At 43.5% G+C, this 16161-nt stretch overlaps 1 protein-coding gene across 1 annotated transcript; it reads right to left on the bottom strand.

The window, feature by feature from the left end:
• Positions 1 to 2446: 2446 nt before the first annotated feature.
• On the bottom strand, positions 2447 to 15771 carry cdc34a (cell division cycle 34 homolog (S. cerevisiae) a). The gene is made up of 5 exons (XM_035176021.2): positions 15270 to 15771; positions 7238 to 7324; positions 6907 to 7004; positions 5429 to 5563; positions 2447 to 5318 (listed from the first exon to the last, which is right to left on the bottom strand). Exons 1-5 carry the CDS (start codon positions 15450 to 15452, stop codon positions 5096 to 5098), a joined length of 726 nt encoding a protein of 241 aa, XP_035031912.1. The 5' UTR covers positions 15453 to 15771; the 3' UTR covers positions 2447 to 5095.
• Positions 15772 to 16161: the final 390 nt, after the last annotated feature.

Raw genomic sequence — 16161 nt, 5'->3', positions numbered from 1 at the left:
ATGGTGTGAAGAATGAAAGAAGAAGCCACGGAGGGAGAGAAGCAATCCAGGGACCATTTGAATGTGTTGCTTTTTTCTGCTCCGCTGAACTGGCATTTGGATTGGACACACGCAGGGCAAAAGGTCAGACCAAATTTGGGTGGACCCGGCCGCAGGGATGGTAAAAAATATCTGTGGGGGGAAACAAATAGGATGAGTGTGGAGTTAAAGGGAGTGTGGGTAAAATGATGCAAGAAGAAGAGAGGATCGTTTTAGGAGAGTGGATTCTCCGACCCGGCCGGAAACACATAAAGCCTCTTGTAGTGTTAAACTTCCTTTTACGATGTCACGCAGATTGATGATTTTCATTTTCAAGACCCACTACAGACCCCCATTACAGTCACGGATTCCTCAACTTTACTGGGAAGAAATGAGACAATGGAAATAATAAACCATACGAGTATAAATCATGGAGTGCATAGAGCATGTGAGCAACACTGAGTCTACTCACAGAGTCACAGTGGGCGATGAGAAAAGGTGGAAATGACCCTCAGACACTTGGAGTGGAGGATGAAAACATAAAACCCTAATAACTCTATGTGAGTAGATGGCAGCGCCCCCGGCTGGAGGATAAAGGCAGAGAAACATTGCAGGCCTCCGGTTGTGCAGCGGTTTGAATCACAGAAGTTGGAACTGAGAAAAGAAAGAAACACAAACTTTAATAAGCTAAAACTATAAATTACAAAATGAATAAAACATAGTAATGCCAGAGAAGGACTGTTATTATTATTTATTTTTATCTTTGTGGTTACACGGGCTGGAACAAACACCTGACAAGGTAACTAGAATAAAGCTGTTGCTGCCCTCTAGAGGCACAAAGCAGTCATTGAACAAATTCTACAAAAAGCACGTAGTTTGATGCATGCGTTTTAAAGAGGAGAGCATCAGGGAATCCTTCAAACCTCCACCGCTCTGATCATGATGGCGACTGCAGGGTACAAATATCATCGTCCACTTTCCAACAAAACACGACAGAAAAACGAAAAAACAAGCTTTAAGTTTAGATGTCCCCAAAGCTGCTCATCAATGTGGGCTTGTTAGTGCAAATAATGGCCCCTAGAAAGTGACAATGGACTGAAAAGTTGTTGAAATGATAACAGATTGGAAAGAGTGCTGCATTTCACCAGTTCTCTGATCAAATGAAGGACTTCATCTGTTTGAGCTGAGAGGAAAAAAACATACAAACAAACTCCACTGAAAGTCGTTACTGTTTGAGCTCATGTGTCTCAATCAAGAACAAACACTGTCTCACTGATTCCAAGATCACAGGCATTCTTTAAAGCATCTGCACAAAAGGACACAGTGACGGGAGCCTTGATAATTAGTTTCTGAAACATGGCTGTGTTGTCAAATTAGTAGAAGCTACTCAAATAAAAAGTAGGGTCGTCTTCCTGACTGCAAGTGCAATAAAACACTAATATCCAGTCGAGGTTTACAGACACGGAAAATGTTTCATTTACAAAAGAGATTTCAACTCAAGTGTCAATAAGAAGTTTATTTTTTTAATCCTCATATGTGCCTTGTGTCTGATTAGATTCTCAAAAGAAAAGAAACAGCAGAAAACTTCATATGCAAGAAGTGAACCGAACACAGCTGTGAGGCAGGTGTGCTTTCAGCTCCTGTTTTCTAATTTGTCTTTTTATTATTGCTATTCATTTATTGTCAATTGTTTTTTGCGTATAGTGCAGCTACACTATTACCGACTCTAATCTTATTTATAACCAGTGTGTCAATCAATAACATTGTTAGAGGACTTGTCCGGCTCACTCCAGCGTTAATAAGCGTCACAGATACGCAGCACTGGGTCTTGTTCAGTATATGTCACTGCCGAGCACTTTGCATTCACAAAGCACTGATTTATATGTGGGATCAGTTGCATTATTATTTGAAACTCATCTATCAATCGTTTGGTTTATTAGAATATTCATTTAGTTTAAGAAAGCTCATCTCAGTGTGAAGTCCACTGAATGATTTCTCATTTCAGCACCAGTTGGATGCTTTTATTGTTGGATGCCATTTACATAGAGTGAAGAAGAGAGCAGTAGACAAAAGAGAAGAAGGTCATTTAGGGAGGAGGTTTTCTTCAGTTTTCCCTTTTAACATATAAAACATGGGAAGCATCAGGAAATCCTTTAAAGTCTCCACCACCCTCTGAGCTCAGCAGGGTGACTCCAGAGTACACGTCTCATCAAGCACTTTCCTCTGTCCACTGCAGGGTTTATAAAACCATCAAGTGCAAAGGAAGAATACGAGTCTTACCTCCCGGAGCTAGACCCTGAGTTTCACTCAAATTGCATTCACTTGCATTTCTGCATCTAGAAGAGAACACAGAGAAATTCTTTAAATATCTCAAACTGAGCAAATGAAAACCACCTTCCATAAGAAAAATGAAATTGAGAAGTCAATATCTAATAAAGATCTTTATTTCAGAGTTTAAATAGATTTACAAACCATAAGAAAAAAAAGAAATAAACAAGAAAAAAAAAACATCAAGTGATCGTCAAAATATCCACATGTGCATATCAAGGGATTGTAAACAGTCCTGTGAAGCCAAAAAGTGAGACTCCCCAGGGTCAGGTTCACTCAGCTGGGAAAAGGATTTGTTTGTTTTGTTGGTTGTTTTTTGTTTTTTCCTGAGGTTCTTGTTGTTTTCTGTAATTAACTGCTGGGGTTTTTTTTCCCCTCAGTGATGCTGCCACCAATCAGAGCTCAGAGAACTGGGGAGGAGGCGATGAAAACAACAGTGGTTTGACAAAAGGAAAGTAAAAGAGAAAAAAATGAAATCCCATTCACCCTAAAAACATCAAAACTGAGGGGGAGAATCATTCAATCGGCTGTGGAACGGACATCAGTCAGTTATGGAATAATGATCACTCATCGCTGAGCGTTCAGAGCTGAGCCGGGCTGGAGAGTTACTGTTAAATGTGCTGGGTCAATTTGGTTCTGTGTTACTTTTCCGATTTTCGTGAAATCAAATGGGCCATACATTTTATTTCGCTCTTCCGAACAATCCTGTTTTTTTTGTTTTGTTTTTTTCAAATCAATCAGATCAATATTCTTAGCACTTAATACATATAAGACAGAAAACATTGCAGCTCACACCACAATTTGAAAATAAAAAGGATTACATAAAAAAACCGGAAAAAGAAGCCCCCCCAAAAAAATAATCGGACAGCCCTCAGGCCATTCACAATGCAACAGTTTTAGATTAATAATTGAGAACCTTAGTCCCTGGACACAATCCCGACCCTTATAGCAGATCTAAAACCACAAACACATCATTAACAGCATGCTAGTGAAGAACCATATTCTCCTGTTCATGCTCAAAGTTCAACCCTATTCCCCCCCATGCCTTCCCCATTTCTGTGCTTCTTCTCCACAACTTCTCATAAACGATCTGCGAAATATTCACTCACTCATTCACTCGCTCACACATAACGGATACATTGTTACAGCAATGTTGATCAGAAATACTGCTGGATGGTGGTACTGTGTCTTTGAGTGTGCAACAGAGGACTCCTGACAGAGTACAGACAGAAAACCAGAACCCCTCCATCAGGCCAATTCCTAAATCACTCGCACTGTGACCTGATCTCCTCTCAGGGAGCAGGGGGCATTGATTCAGGTGAGTCACGATGGCTGTGGCCCAGTCCAGCAACTCTGAGTAGAAAAAACAACATGCTGCCTGTGCACAGAGCCGCCACTAGGGGGATGTGCTCTGTGACGTCTTGTGTAGAACCTCACTCTTGTTTCTTCTTCCTCTGGAGACGTGTACTCCTCGGGTTTAGAATACTAAACCACTGACAAACATAAAACAGGTATGTCGTTGGCTTGTAAAACTCGAGCTGGAGTCCGCCACGCTTTAAAGCACTGCATAAGAAGTGAGTTCAAGCACTGACTGCATAGGTTTCTTTTAAATACAGTACATTGGATTTCATGAGCAGCAGCAGGCTCAGATAGCTGTTTGTTAATGCATCCAGGCCACAAGTAGCACGTGCTTGAGTGATGAAGGCTGCGTGGCAGTCAGTCGAGGACGATCCTGATCTACATTCCATACTTCAGTTCAGCTGTTGGATCTCACCTTTCTTACTCACAACCCTGGACAAAATCGGACGGAAGCAGTTATTAATAACTTGTTCCGTCAGTTTTTCAACACCGGAGACCTTGTGTGCCTGAATATCTCCCCCTGCCACCTTTGTTTGTCTGGCCGCTAACTTTTTTTTGCTGTGACCCGTCTGCCCCATGAGCCGTTCAGATCTGCGGTATCAGGGAGCGAGGGAAGGCACAAGGCAGAGGCTTCCCTTTTTTGGAGCAGCACGAGCCCTGGGGCTCTAGAAATGTCAGAGGTGAGGCATGACAGGCCTTCAAACGGCCTGGTAACTGGAAGTCACACACATGGCTCAGAGGCGGACATGACTCAACTTTTCAAGACACACACGCACGCAGACACGCACGCACACAAACACACACAGTATAATTTTTCTAAATTAGGTTACTTTGCAAATGCTCTACGCTCTGATCTGACCTGTGATATTACATTCCTCTCTGCTGCTGCTGCTGCTGCTGCATCATGATGATGACAGTGGGTGACCAAATAAAAAAGACAGAGCACACAACTTATTGTTGTTCTTCTCAAAGCCAGAGGAAGAAATATGTTGTGCAGCTCCAAACAATTTGAACAAAGTTACCGGAGCAGACGAGCCGAAGCAGACGAGGAAGTACTGTTGCCATAAGTTTTCCTGCTGTGTGTGTAACCTCTACTCAGACAAAAAGTATGAAAGAATATAAGAACACATGAAGGAAACCAACAAAAACAACTCTGTAGCTTTCTTTTCTTCGATGCATCAGGTTTTAGTGTGCGACTGCACATGTGACAGGAGGGGACAGTGGGGCCTGTGCTAAGTGAGGATGATGATGAGGGGTTGAGGGCAAGAAGAAGAAGGGCTGGGGAGACGGGGAGTTAAAGTTCAGTCCATGACAGAGGAGGGAGGTGTGGGTGGGGGTAGGGGGCAGGGACTGGTCAGGGGTGAGGGGCTGGCGTCACAGGGAGGCGAGGTCAGGACTCCTCGGTGCCTGAGTCGTCCTCATCGTAGCAACAGTCATTGTCGTCCTCATCGTCATCGTCCTCCAGCTCCTCGTCGTCGTAGTAGTCGTCGTATAGAAGGTTTGAGCCGTCGTCTGTGGGCGGGACTTGGGTGCGGACGCAGTACTCGTCTAATGTGATGGGAACCTTGACGCCGTCCCGCTCTGCATCAGCTGTAGTACCCAGCACCTGCTTCCTGTGAAAGGGAAGAAAAGGGAAAATGTAACCACATAGAAGTTTTTTTTTTTGCTGGTACGGTCATTACCTGCTACAAAAAAACTCCCTGGTGTATGAGGAGTGCCGAACCTGATGATCTCGATGTATTCTCGGTCCTTGCCCTTGCTATCCCTCCACTTGCGGTACATGACGGACGCGTCCACGTTGGCCGGGGAGAAGGTGTTGGGCTCGTTCAGAAGGGAGATGACGCTGAGCAGGATGGTCCTGCAGAGGAGACGTCAACAGACAAAAGGCAAGTGAAGAGCGAGATTAAAATAGAGGAAAGAAATACAGAGGGAGGAAAAGGGAAAAATAATAGGGAGGTAAAGATGGAGGTAAGACGAGACAAGGGACATTGAGAGCACAAGACAAAGATGTGCACAGGGATGGAAAGACGGAGGTGTGGACAAAGAGAGGGGGAGGGGGAGACATGAAGGTTGGAGTAAGACAAGCAGCCTGCAACACATCCATTTGTCTCTTTTAGTTCTCAGCTCTTATAGAGATACTAATAGACAATACTACCATTTATTATTTATACTTGAATCTATAGTTGGACTGAACAAGTGATGGATCACCATACAGGGATTGACTGTTAGAAGTAAACCTCGTCCCGTGAACTGTTTTCACACCTGTGATCTCCCACCGGCTTTCTCAACTCATTTTCTTCCATTTTTGTTGTTGTTCAACTTGGGGCCTACAAAAGGAGCCATTATTGTGGTACATGGCTCTATTCAACTGTGTGAGTTTGCGCATTAACATAATGCTAAAAAGGGAAAAGCTAGGGAGAGGAAGAGAGAATGGGGAAGCTGCATGGGTTGAATAAATGTGTGTCAAGTAAATATCTGAAATAAAGGGGTATGAATTATACATCATGTTTGGATGTTTGCTGCATTTACACTGCAGCAAGTTGGCTGGCAGTTGAGGGACGATCTCAAGTAACCGTCGAGTGTTGTGTTAGACTCTTGGCTTATTAGCACGGTTGCTCCTAGATCCTGTGTGGTGCAAGATTGTGACCAAACTGAGTTGGAAATTAGTCGGTCCAAAACAACATTAGTGGTGGTTCTAGTGCTAGTTTTACTGGCATGTTGACATTTGGCTCTGTCCAGGGTCTTTGATTTCACTAGTTAACTCTGGAATATACCAGCCACTTTGCAGACCCACAATAGAAGCATCTTAGAACAGCTGCATTAGCATAAAAAAAGATATTTGACACACCTAAAGAAAGGAAACTATGTCAAGTCACAACAAAATGAGGTAAGAAAAAGGCATCAACAAAAATCAGTCAAAAAAACCAGAAATGGTTAAGAAAGCTTGAAATCCAGTCCAGACTACATTAAAAGGGCGACTTCTCCCACACTGTTCTTTTGATATTAATGTAAACCTGAGGCACAGATGTGTAACTGTCTAAGTAATAATGCTTACTCGCAGCTATGTTTAAGACCCGACAGATGATTCAAATAATTTTATGTCGCACTGGACGGAGAGTAACTCTGCTGATGTGGTTTTGTGTGTTGCTCTTTAACAAGAGAATCTAGATATAGAGAAACCTAGAGGATTGTGTTGTGTACCTGACGTTCTGTGTGGGGTTCCATCTCTCTGATGGCAGCTCTCCGCTCTGTGGGTCGTCCACTGGTGGGTGCAGGATAGAGATACACACATCCCCATTCTAGGAACGCAGGAGAAAATATTAGGCATTGGAACCTCTTCTACACAGTCTGTCTTAAATACCTTAACATTTCTCATTTGGAATCACATGACAAGAATCTATTGTTCAATCATATACTGTTTTATACCCTTCGCATACAAGCAGTAGATCTCTAACAAATTCTGAGAAGTTACTACTAATTTTAACCAGCATTCAGTGTACAGTTTTAACCTGGATTTATACTGGTCAGTTACCTCATAAATGTTGGGGTGCCACATTTTGGTAAGGAAGCGGAAAGCAGGTGGAGAGTACGGGTAGTCGACGGGGAACTTGATCCGAGCCTGATGGTGAAAGAAGAGAAATAACAGCAATATGAGCAGCAGGCGGTTTATCTACACTTCTCCCTCGCCAACAGAAGTCCTGTACATGTCACGTCATGGTTACTTCCCTCTGCGTTCACTGTCTGTACAATAATGCAGAAGCAAAACACTCACACACCTACATTTATGGCTTCGATGTCAACAAACAGCAGCTAAAACGTCTCCACAAACAGATTGATCAGCTTTAATAGTGACTCATGGAAACCTATAAATAGTAGCATTAGAGTTGTGGCAAACCCTGGTGAGGGGGAGCTGATGTGGAGGAGCTAATGACAGTGTAATGTAATATGGTGTGGAGGGAGGGAGGGAGGTGCGCGATGCATTCAGCTGCCGAGTGTGTGTGGAGCTTAGAGAAACGCCAGGAGGGTGGGTGGAGTCGGGTGGGGGATAGGGACATCATGGTGGGGGTTTGTCCTCTCCAGCTGTCACCGCAAACCCAAAACAATCCACTACTCATACCCCATGTTCTGCTATTATATACACCCCCGCCCCACACCCACACCCACACACACACACACAGAGAGAGAGATTACACACAAGAACATGCATGAACCCCACATACCCTGTCACACACACACACTTGCTCACATTTGCTGATTCGGCATGGTCAGCTGGCCCTCGCCACAGAGAACCGTCAAGCGGAGGGGGGTGAGGGGGGGCGAGGGGGGCTGCATGGGAGCAGGGAGGTTGGTGGTGTAGTGGTAGTGGGAGGAGGAAGGGGGATTCCTGTTGGAATAATGGAGGTTGTGCTCTGTATAATACTGTAAGCCTTTAGTGCTCTTTGCATTGTAGCGTTTTACCCAGGCTGTGTGAAGCTCAAACACAATGTTCAGAGCAAAAGTCCACAAATGTGATGCGTTAATGTTTCCTGACTGTGTTGCTGCTGCTGGTTGTGTCAGTATGTCCTGACCTCCAGTGCTGGATCAACATTCGTTGGTACTGGATGTAGTCCCTGATACCAATTCCTGATTTGACAGAATAAACCTGTTCTCAGACCACAGAGGAAACACTGACTCAGCCCTGAGAGAATGCTGCCTGTGTGAGAGAGAGAGAACCAAATCCCAGGGTCGGACTGACTTGGCCAAAACTGGAGGACTTTCAGAGTGCAGGGTTCAAGCCAACATTGTACAGATTACAGGCTGGCAACAGTACAAGACATAGCAGCCAGCCAAGCGGGACGGGGACGTGGAGAAGAGGCCAAGGCTGCAACACAGAGAGCTTGGTTTGTCTTTTCAAACAATATCAGCATCCAACTCATCTCTGTCCACAGCCTGAGAACTGGGAGAAGAAAATCTTTGCTTGTGCTTTTGGGAAAACTCACTCTCCGTCATGCCATGTGCGACTGACTGTTCAAATGAGTGTTGACCTCAATAAGAAGAGCTGAGAACTGCAACATCTGCCAGCGAGGATGTTTTAAATAAGCTACAGTTGCTCTCATCAGCATTAACTTGAAAACCATTTAATCCAATTCAAAAAGAGATGGAAATGGTGCAAAAATGAACTAGAGGGCATTCAGCAGAGCAAACTTATGCCAACACTTTAACAGCAAAGCACTTTGTTCGTCTTCCAGATATGATTTTTCTAACAATACAGATTGTGAATGAAAAGCTCTTCAGCAGTTCCAAATCTGAAAATCACAGATCTCTTCAGATGGATTAAAAGAATCCCAAAAGAACACCAAAATTAAATTCACTCATCTTTTGGCAAATATTTGTCTGATTGAGTGTCTGAGCCATCTTGGAAACAAAAGGAGGGTGAGGCATGGAAGACAACCAATACTCCATCCAACAGTGGAAAGTAAAACCAGAGCCACCCACCTCTTGGGTCAAACACAGAAAAATGATACCTTTCATCATATGAAGCATTTTAATATAAGTCTGTTCTAATAAAAATAAAATGATTCCATGTCTCATTGTAGCCTGTTGTTGGTGGATTTACGCATCATCATTTGCCATAAAATAGCTTTATTTATTGTGAATACAATCACCAAGTAAAGCAGCATGGTGGGGATATGCATTAAGGAAAGCAAAAATATTAACCAGGAGTAATTTTCCTAGTAACACAATATCACAAACTGAATGCAAACACTAGTAATGCATGCAGTTACCATTAAAAAAGTGCAGTGATACAAAATATCACTGACAATTTGAGGAGGCTGCTTGTGGGTTGATTGATTTAAAAACAATTGGGAATAGTTGCAGAGCAATTTGTCCCCAATGCTCCAGTGTTCAGTGTTATAAAACTTACATGAGACAATAAAAAAGGACAATGTGATGTAAAACTTCACTGGACCGAAGATGAGTGTTGTAACTCTTGACCTGCCCACCCAGCAATGAGTTGACACCAAACCCGTGGTGGATAGAGGGAGGAAGGGATGGAGGGAGGAGAAGATGGATGCATTGGTTTCAGAGTGGCAGAGAGTGGCAGAGCAGAGCTGGACTAAACAAAGACAGGCTGCTTGGTTTGCTCATTTGCTCTGTAGCAGCGAGCAGCTCGTCTCCTGTCTCATCAGCACCGAGAAGACAGAAGCAAAGAAAACGCGAGGAGGAAGGGGATAACACAGCAGGGTCTTAGGAGGCCAGGATCAGATGAAAAGATTTGAGATTTTCCAGAAATCACCCTCTTTCTAAGAGTCATATTCTAGCGTGATCATGAGAACACTCACGTTCTCCTCACTCTGCATCCACAACCCTTTTGGATCAGGGAGTAGTGGGTGATGGAAATAAGGTATTGCTTCACAAGTTCTACCAAGATCTCTGCCCATCACAGAGCGTTAACCTCAGTACATTTGTTGCAACATGCCACCACCGGATTTCCTGTCATGCTTCATAATCCGATTGCGCACTAAATTAATACTGTCCGTGGCCTGAAGGGGATTCACTCTGAACAGCTCATTTAAGCGGTGTACATGAAGTGCACACGATTTCCTGACCAGAGACCCTGGAAGGGCTTTTAATAACGATAAAAGATCAATCTGCTTGGTCTACGAAACTTTCTTGGATTGCGACTTAAAAAAGCTGCCTTGAGATGATAATGGGAATGGGAGTGTACGTCCCCACCCTGTGGAAAATGACAGGAAGGTGAAGTAAACCAGGTCAATGTAAAAATCCTGAACAGGAAGAAAAAAAAAAAGTCTGTTCTCCCTGCACACCTCTCCCTCTCTGACTCACACATAGATATATACATACAGGTCCCAGAGATTATCATTAACTCCACTTATAAGGAGGAAGTAGAGGAGAGGAAAAGGATCAAAGGGTGGTGTTATGTTACAAACTGATTCCTTGGTGACTGTATCACGTGGAAAATTAAAAACCACCAGCCAACATTTGCTTCATGTTTCAAAGGTGGGATTACCACACTCATATCCCATACAGTATGAGACAAGGAGCACATGGCCAGGTCTTTAGGAGACTTCCATAGTCGACTTCTGGGGCCTCACCCTTACCTCCGCTCGCAGCAGGCTCTCCTTTCAAGGAGGCACCACAGCGAGGAAGGGCTCCGTCTGCTCTTGATCTGACTGTTTCTGTATTCCTTCTTTTTTCCCCTCTGCCCTGCTCTTGTTTCTCTGTGACACAGCCAGAGGGGGGGAAACATGACTCCAACTGCTCAGCCAGGCCCGGCCCAGACAAGTCCTGTGCAGCCTGGTTGGGTCCTCTTGCCCGTAACCCCCCCCACACACACACACTAGCAAGGCTAACACAGAGCTCACACAAATTATGAAGCACACATGTGAGGAGGAAAGAAAGCAGGCACAAACACAGCGTCAGCTGCTCGACACAACCCCCGGTCTGTCAGAGGCTAAAAAAGATACCGAGAGGCCCAGGCCAAAACTGAAGGGCAACACTTCCCGTACTCTGTAAAGAGGTAGTCGGTCGGGTAAAGCACCTCATTGAGATATGCAAGAGACCCTATTTAGATCATAACTACACAAAAACTAAATTCTAATCAATGCTGCTAGGTGCTGACGCAGCAGCAGTTTCATAGATCCCGGGCACCTTCACAGCTATGCAGCCCTACAAACAGAGCATAGTTTCTCCTGTACCTCCCCACGAGAAACCTCTCTGTGAAACCTCTCTGTAAAGCACAGATATGAGGCCACAGATGGGCTCGTGTTAAGGATGACAGGCATTAATCTCTGCTGTTGTGTTGCATGAGACAAAACCGAGCAGGAAAAGGTTAAATCTGTGAACCGACAGTCTCTGGAGACACAGAAAAAGCAATGTCATAGTAGTAGCACAGTAGATTTGGTGGGTTTGGCGTTCATGTCAATAAACCACACAGTTGGTAATAGCAAAAACATTTAAAAAAAAACTCTAAAATAATCATACGGTGAATTTAGCACTCGTTCCAGCAAAGTAAAAAACTAAATCTTTTTTTTGGTCTGTGTGTAACTAAACTTAACTAAAAGGAACACTGTGAACCTAAAACTAAAAGAGCACAGCTAAATCATAGCTTCAAACCATGTACTTTATGCCATGTAAGTTAAAACCTATTGGTCGAGCCTGTTGTTGCAGTGCACTGCCTGGACTCCTTTGAAAGTACAGTCATTACTTTTGGCTTGTTGAGAAGTGACTTGATTTAAACCACACCAACAGATCTAGATTGTACTATTATAAGCAGAAAATCTGCTGTGATTCACTACGCATGTCATCAGCAAATTAAGACTTTAGCTAAACAAACTAAACAAAGAATCGCTGGAGAAAAGGACTATGTTGAGCATAATGTTTTCCATGTGAAATCTCGAAATGCCAGAAAGTAAGTAAGCTGGTGTGGTAGAAGTGATGTTCACAGGAGTGTGATTGTTTTATTTAATGAATTATTGCATCTTAAAATGTTCCTGGGGTTATGAAAATGTGCTAAATAGTGAAGTGGGAGAGATCAACGAGAAAAAACACTGATGCAGGTCATATGTCACATAATTGATCATGATTATGCAATATGTTCGGCACACAGTTGAAGCAAAACTACCATAAAACTACAAAGCCTCCACGTTAATTTTAATTGTAGAGCTCTATAAAAACACTAAAATCGAATATCCCTATTGCAAGGTTTTTATTTTAAAGGCTAGGATTGTGTTAAATTAATTAAAGTTTAAACCTCATAGTCACTGTATCATCATAACAGCCAAACTAAACACATACATAAACAAAAAACACGGTGGCAGAAGGTGTCACTGTCTCAGCCGCTGTTGACATTATTGTGTTACACATCACGCAGGCATGTAATCTATTAAACAACAACATACCAGCTGGTGAAGTTCAGTATAAACATGGAACAGTGGCATGATGAAAGGTCTTAATAGATATTTTGTGTGATCTCTATATAAAAAGGGGGCTACTGAGCCAAAACCCTTTCAAGTGTGTACTTCTCAGATCATACATGATCCAGGCTGAGGGACTTTACTATGTAGCAGGAATTGCGGTTATTGAGGCAACGTCAAGGTTAACTCTTTTTTCCGTCCCACGGGCCTGCTGCACTTCTTCTTTAGCACAGCCAATGTTAGGTTGAGTGAAGCCAGATAACGATAAGATATCCTGAGTATGTTTTGCACACACACACACACACACACACACACACACACACACACACACACACACACACAAGCTTGAAACTACCTCAGAACCAGCAAATTAACGTCAGCACAGGGCCGATTGTGAGACCCTGAGGTCAATGGTCAGTTGGTTACGATAAGGTAGTGTTTACTATGTAAACGTATTGTGGATCCAGGACAGTTATCTAACACTGTCTGAATGACATTTCAGTATGTATCAGCCCACAGTGTTTCTGCAGTCATGATATATTTATCATGGTGTGACTCTTCGAGAGCAACACCCTTGTGAAACAAATGCCTGACTCAGCCAGGTTTCGTGTGACGTCATGACCGTCCCCGTTTCTGATGAACAGGCAGCTGCGGAGTGTCATAACTGCTGGTTTGTTTGGGTAACCTGGTCATAACATTGTGCTTTTTCTTGTTTTTCTTTCTTGTTAGAATACGCATGGCAAACAGGTTGGATGGAAACCCAGCACAGAACAATGAGTCACGACCATGCGGTGGATTTCACAGCTAGCCTGTGCATTCCTGGCCCGACAAAGGAATCCTGTACACAGCACCCACAGAGAACAGAGAACGCTGTCTACGGTAGCCTGGTCGGGGCGGCCCACTGCCTGCACTTACAGGCTTGAAAAAAGACCAGAGGCTAAATGAACAGGCTTCTCAAGAACCGGAATCACAAAGCACTGTATGGCTTAACTGATGCAATATGCTGGATAGGCTGAACACAGTGGGAGCCATTACTGATACTTCAACTGTAGTTGTTAGGTGGAAACCACTGAATAACGTGGGGCGTAGCATTATGAGCCTATGATAAAAAAGGCCCTCGTAAAGAGACCATGTAAAATTTGTTATATTCAGTAGAAACATTTTGAACCTTTCAGGTTCCTTAAATGTATTAACCTTATGTGTTTCTCAATAACACAGGACTGTTGTGGCAGTGGTCCAATAATAAAAGCTCATGATGTTTTGTTTGTTGGTTTTTTTGACTGAGAAAGTCATAAATCAAAGTGGATTACAGGGTGAATAACCACTTTAGTATAGGACTGAACATGTGGGTGAACAACAATCCGTTCGTTGTTTTGCAACATCTGAAGTTGTTTATCACGCACACTCATTTAGGTTTGAGACAAGTCCACTCTTGGCTCCCTGCTGTGCCAACGAATGCAAAGCTATTCTATATTTACAATGTAGGTGGATATGTTACAGTGGGACTCAAAGTGAGGCAGTTTGTGTGTCTTCATCTGTTTTGCCTTAATGATAAACAACCCGTATTTCACAGTAGGTCAGAGGTCAGACTCATGGCTGTAATGAGGAGAAGAGCTGATAACCCTGAACCTTTGAATAAGATAGTAAATAGTAAGTAAGAACAAATTAAAATTTCTAAATTGCAGGGGCAGATCCAGTTGAAATCTGACTGTACCGTCAGTACTCTTTTGTTTAAACAACAGTACCAATAAATATGACAATTTGTTAGGGATTGTTGTTTTCTAAGGTTTTTTTTTATAGTACACAATGTGCTTGAACAAGCTACAATTTTCTGAATATATTCAATGATGTGTAGCTCAAATCTATAGACCTATCAGTACACAAGGAATGCTCACCTTGGACGTGCACCGTACTGGATTAGATATTATGCATGGATGTTGAATATATATATATATATTAGGCCCCATGTGTAAACTGTGGCCCCTTTATGGCTCCAAATATAGAAACATCCTAGATCTGCTACCGTCTCAACTGCCAGTAACACAAACACTGTATCTGTGAAAGCAACACATCTTCAATCACAAGGGAGGAAGTTTGCCAGCAAACAGATTAAATGGCTCATGAGTTCCCCTGCGTTCGACACGCTGAGTGTCCACAGCTCCACCAGCAACACGTTCGAGTATACAAACAGAAAAGGGGCCTTTAACCTGGGGCTGTGGGCTTGTAGTGATGAAACACACAAAGTTGGATGGTGAGCTTGTCTGATTAGATGAACCTTTGGTTTCAACACAGAAGTGACGGCCAAACGCTCACGGTCACTAAAAGAGATAGCCCAGCTAGCTTGTTTAAAAATGAGCTCCAAGCAGAAAGTTTCAGCGTCTGTTAGCTTGTACGAACACAATCTAATAATCCGGACTGAGTGGAGTTGATTGAAAGTTGAACAAAGAGGGGGAGACTGCTTTATCGCTGTAAACAGGAAACAACTGTCAATTAGCCGAGTTAATATTATCGACTGTTTCCCGCTGTTAATAAAGACGGTGACTGAAAGGCTAACGCTGTCCTGTGCGAGTGAACTACTTTAACACAAGCTCAATCAAGCAGCCACAGAACAATAGGATCGCCTGCTAGCTAACATTAGCCACTTACCTTAAAATAACCACCCTCGTAGTGCGTGTTCGGGGGTCCAAATATCGCTACTTCCCAGTTGTACATGTCCGACTCGTCCACCAAAGTTATCTTGAACCCTTCCACCGGCTCGTCTTGGAGACTCTTCATCTCCAGCATCAGTGCTTTCTGGGAACTGGCTACATGGTGCCCATGCTGAGCCATGTTCCACAACGACTCGTATCGGATGTATCAGCCGACACCACCACCACCGCTGTCCCTGCGAAGAAGGAGGACAAGGCGAGCTCGGTGCGAACAATAGCCGCCAAGTCAAAAACAAGCGAAGCCCCGTCGCACGAGTGACGCTGGTTTCTGTGGGGTTTGGTTCCGAAGCAGCTTCTTATTAATACAAATCGCGACCGTGCTTCGTTCGGTCCGAAGTGGAGCGTCTTCTTCTTCTTCTGTTGTTGTGAACAGTCCAGTGGAGCTCCAGATCAGTAAGGGCAAGCTCAAATCGTGGCAGCGGTAGCTCGTCGAGGCACTTCCGGTGTTAACAGAAACTGCCACTGGTTATGTAAAGGCAGCTGCCTTTGTCGCCATGTCTATGGATGCCACACTGTTTAGAGGCAGCTGCCTCTGTTGCCTCATCCAGTCTAAGCTTGCCACACTGTTAGGAGTATGGTTGCCACACTGTTTAGAGGCAGCTGCCCCGTTTGCCTCAATACAGTCTATGTGGATGCCACACGGTTTAGAGGCAGCTGCCCCTTTTGCCTCAATACAGTTTATGGATGCCACACTGTTTAGAGGCAGCTGTCTTTATTGCCACACTGTTTGGCTTACAACTCACAACTTCATAATTTAGTTTTATTTAATATACAAGAGAGACTCGAAACAAAACATGTTTTTATTTTGGTGAAATTAGCTTCTATGGAAG

Source organism: Hippoglossus stenolepis, chromosome 14 (assembly GCF_022539355.2).
Source record: "Hippoglossus stenolepis isolate QCI-W04-F060 chromosome 14, HSTE1.2, whole genome shotgun sequence".
NCBI classification, from domain to species: domain Eukaryota; kingdom Metazoa; phylum Chordata; class Actinopteri; order Pleuronectiformes; family Pleuronectidae; genus Hippoglossus; species Hippoglossus stenolepis.
The sequence above is the reverse complement of the archived record's forward strand: the minus strand, read 5'-3'. Positions and strand labels throughout refer to the sequence as shown.

Bases quoted from the DNA above. Each gene is read 5' to 3' on its own strand.
- cdc34a (XM_035176021.2), bottom strand. From the start codon at position 15,452: ATGGCTCAGCATGGGCACCATGTAGCCAGTTCCCAGAAAGCACTGATG. The intron at 5,564-6,906 runs GTACACAACACA...TCTCCTCTGCAG, and splicing joins AACCCCACACAGAACGTCAG to GACCATCCTGCTCAGCGTCA. The intron at 5,319-5,428 runs GTTCGGCACTCC...TCCCTTTCACAG, and splicing joins GAATACATCGAGATCATCAG to GAAGCAGGTGCTGGGTACTA.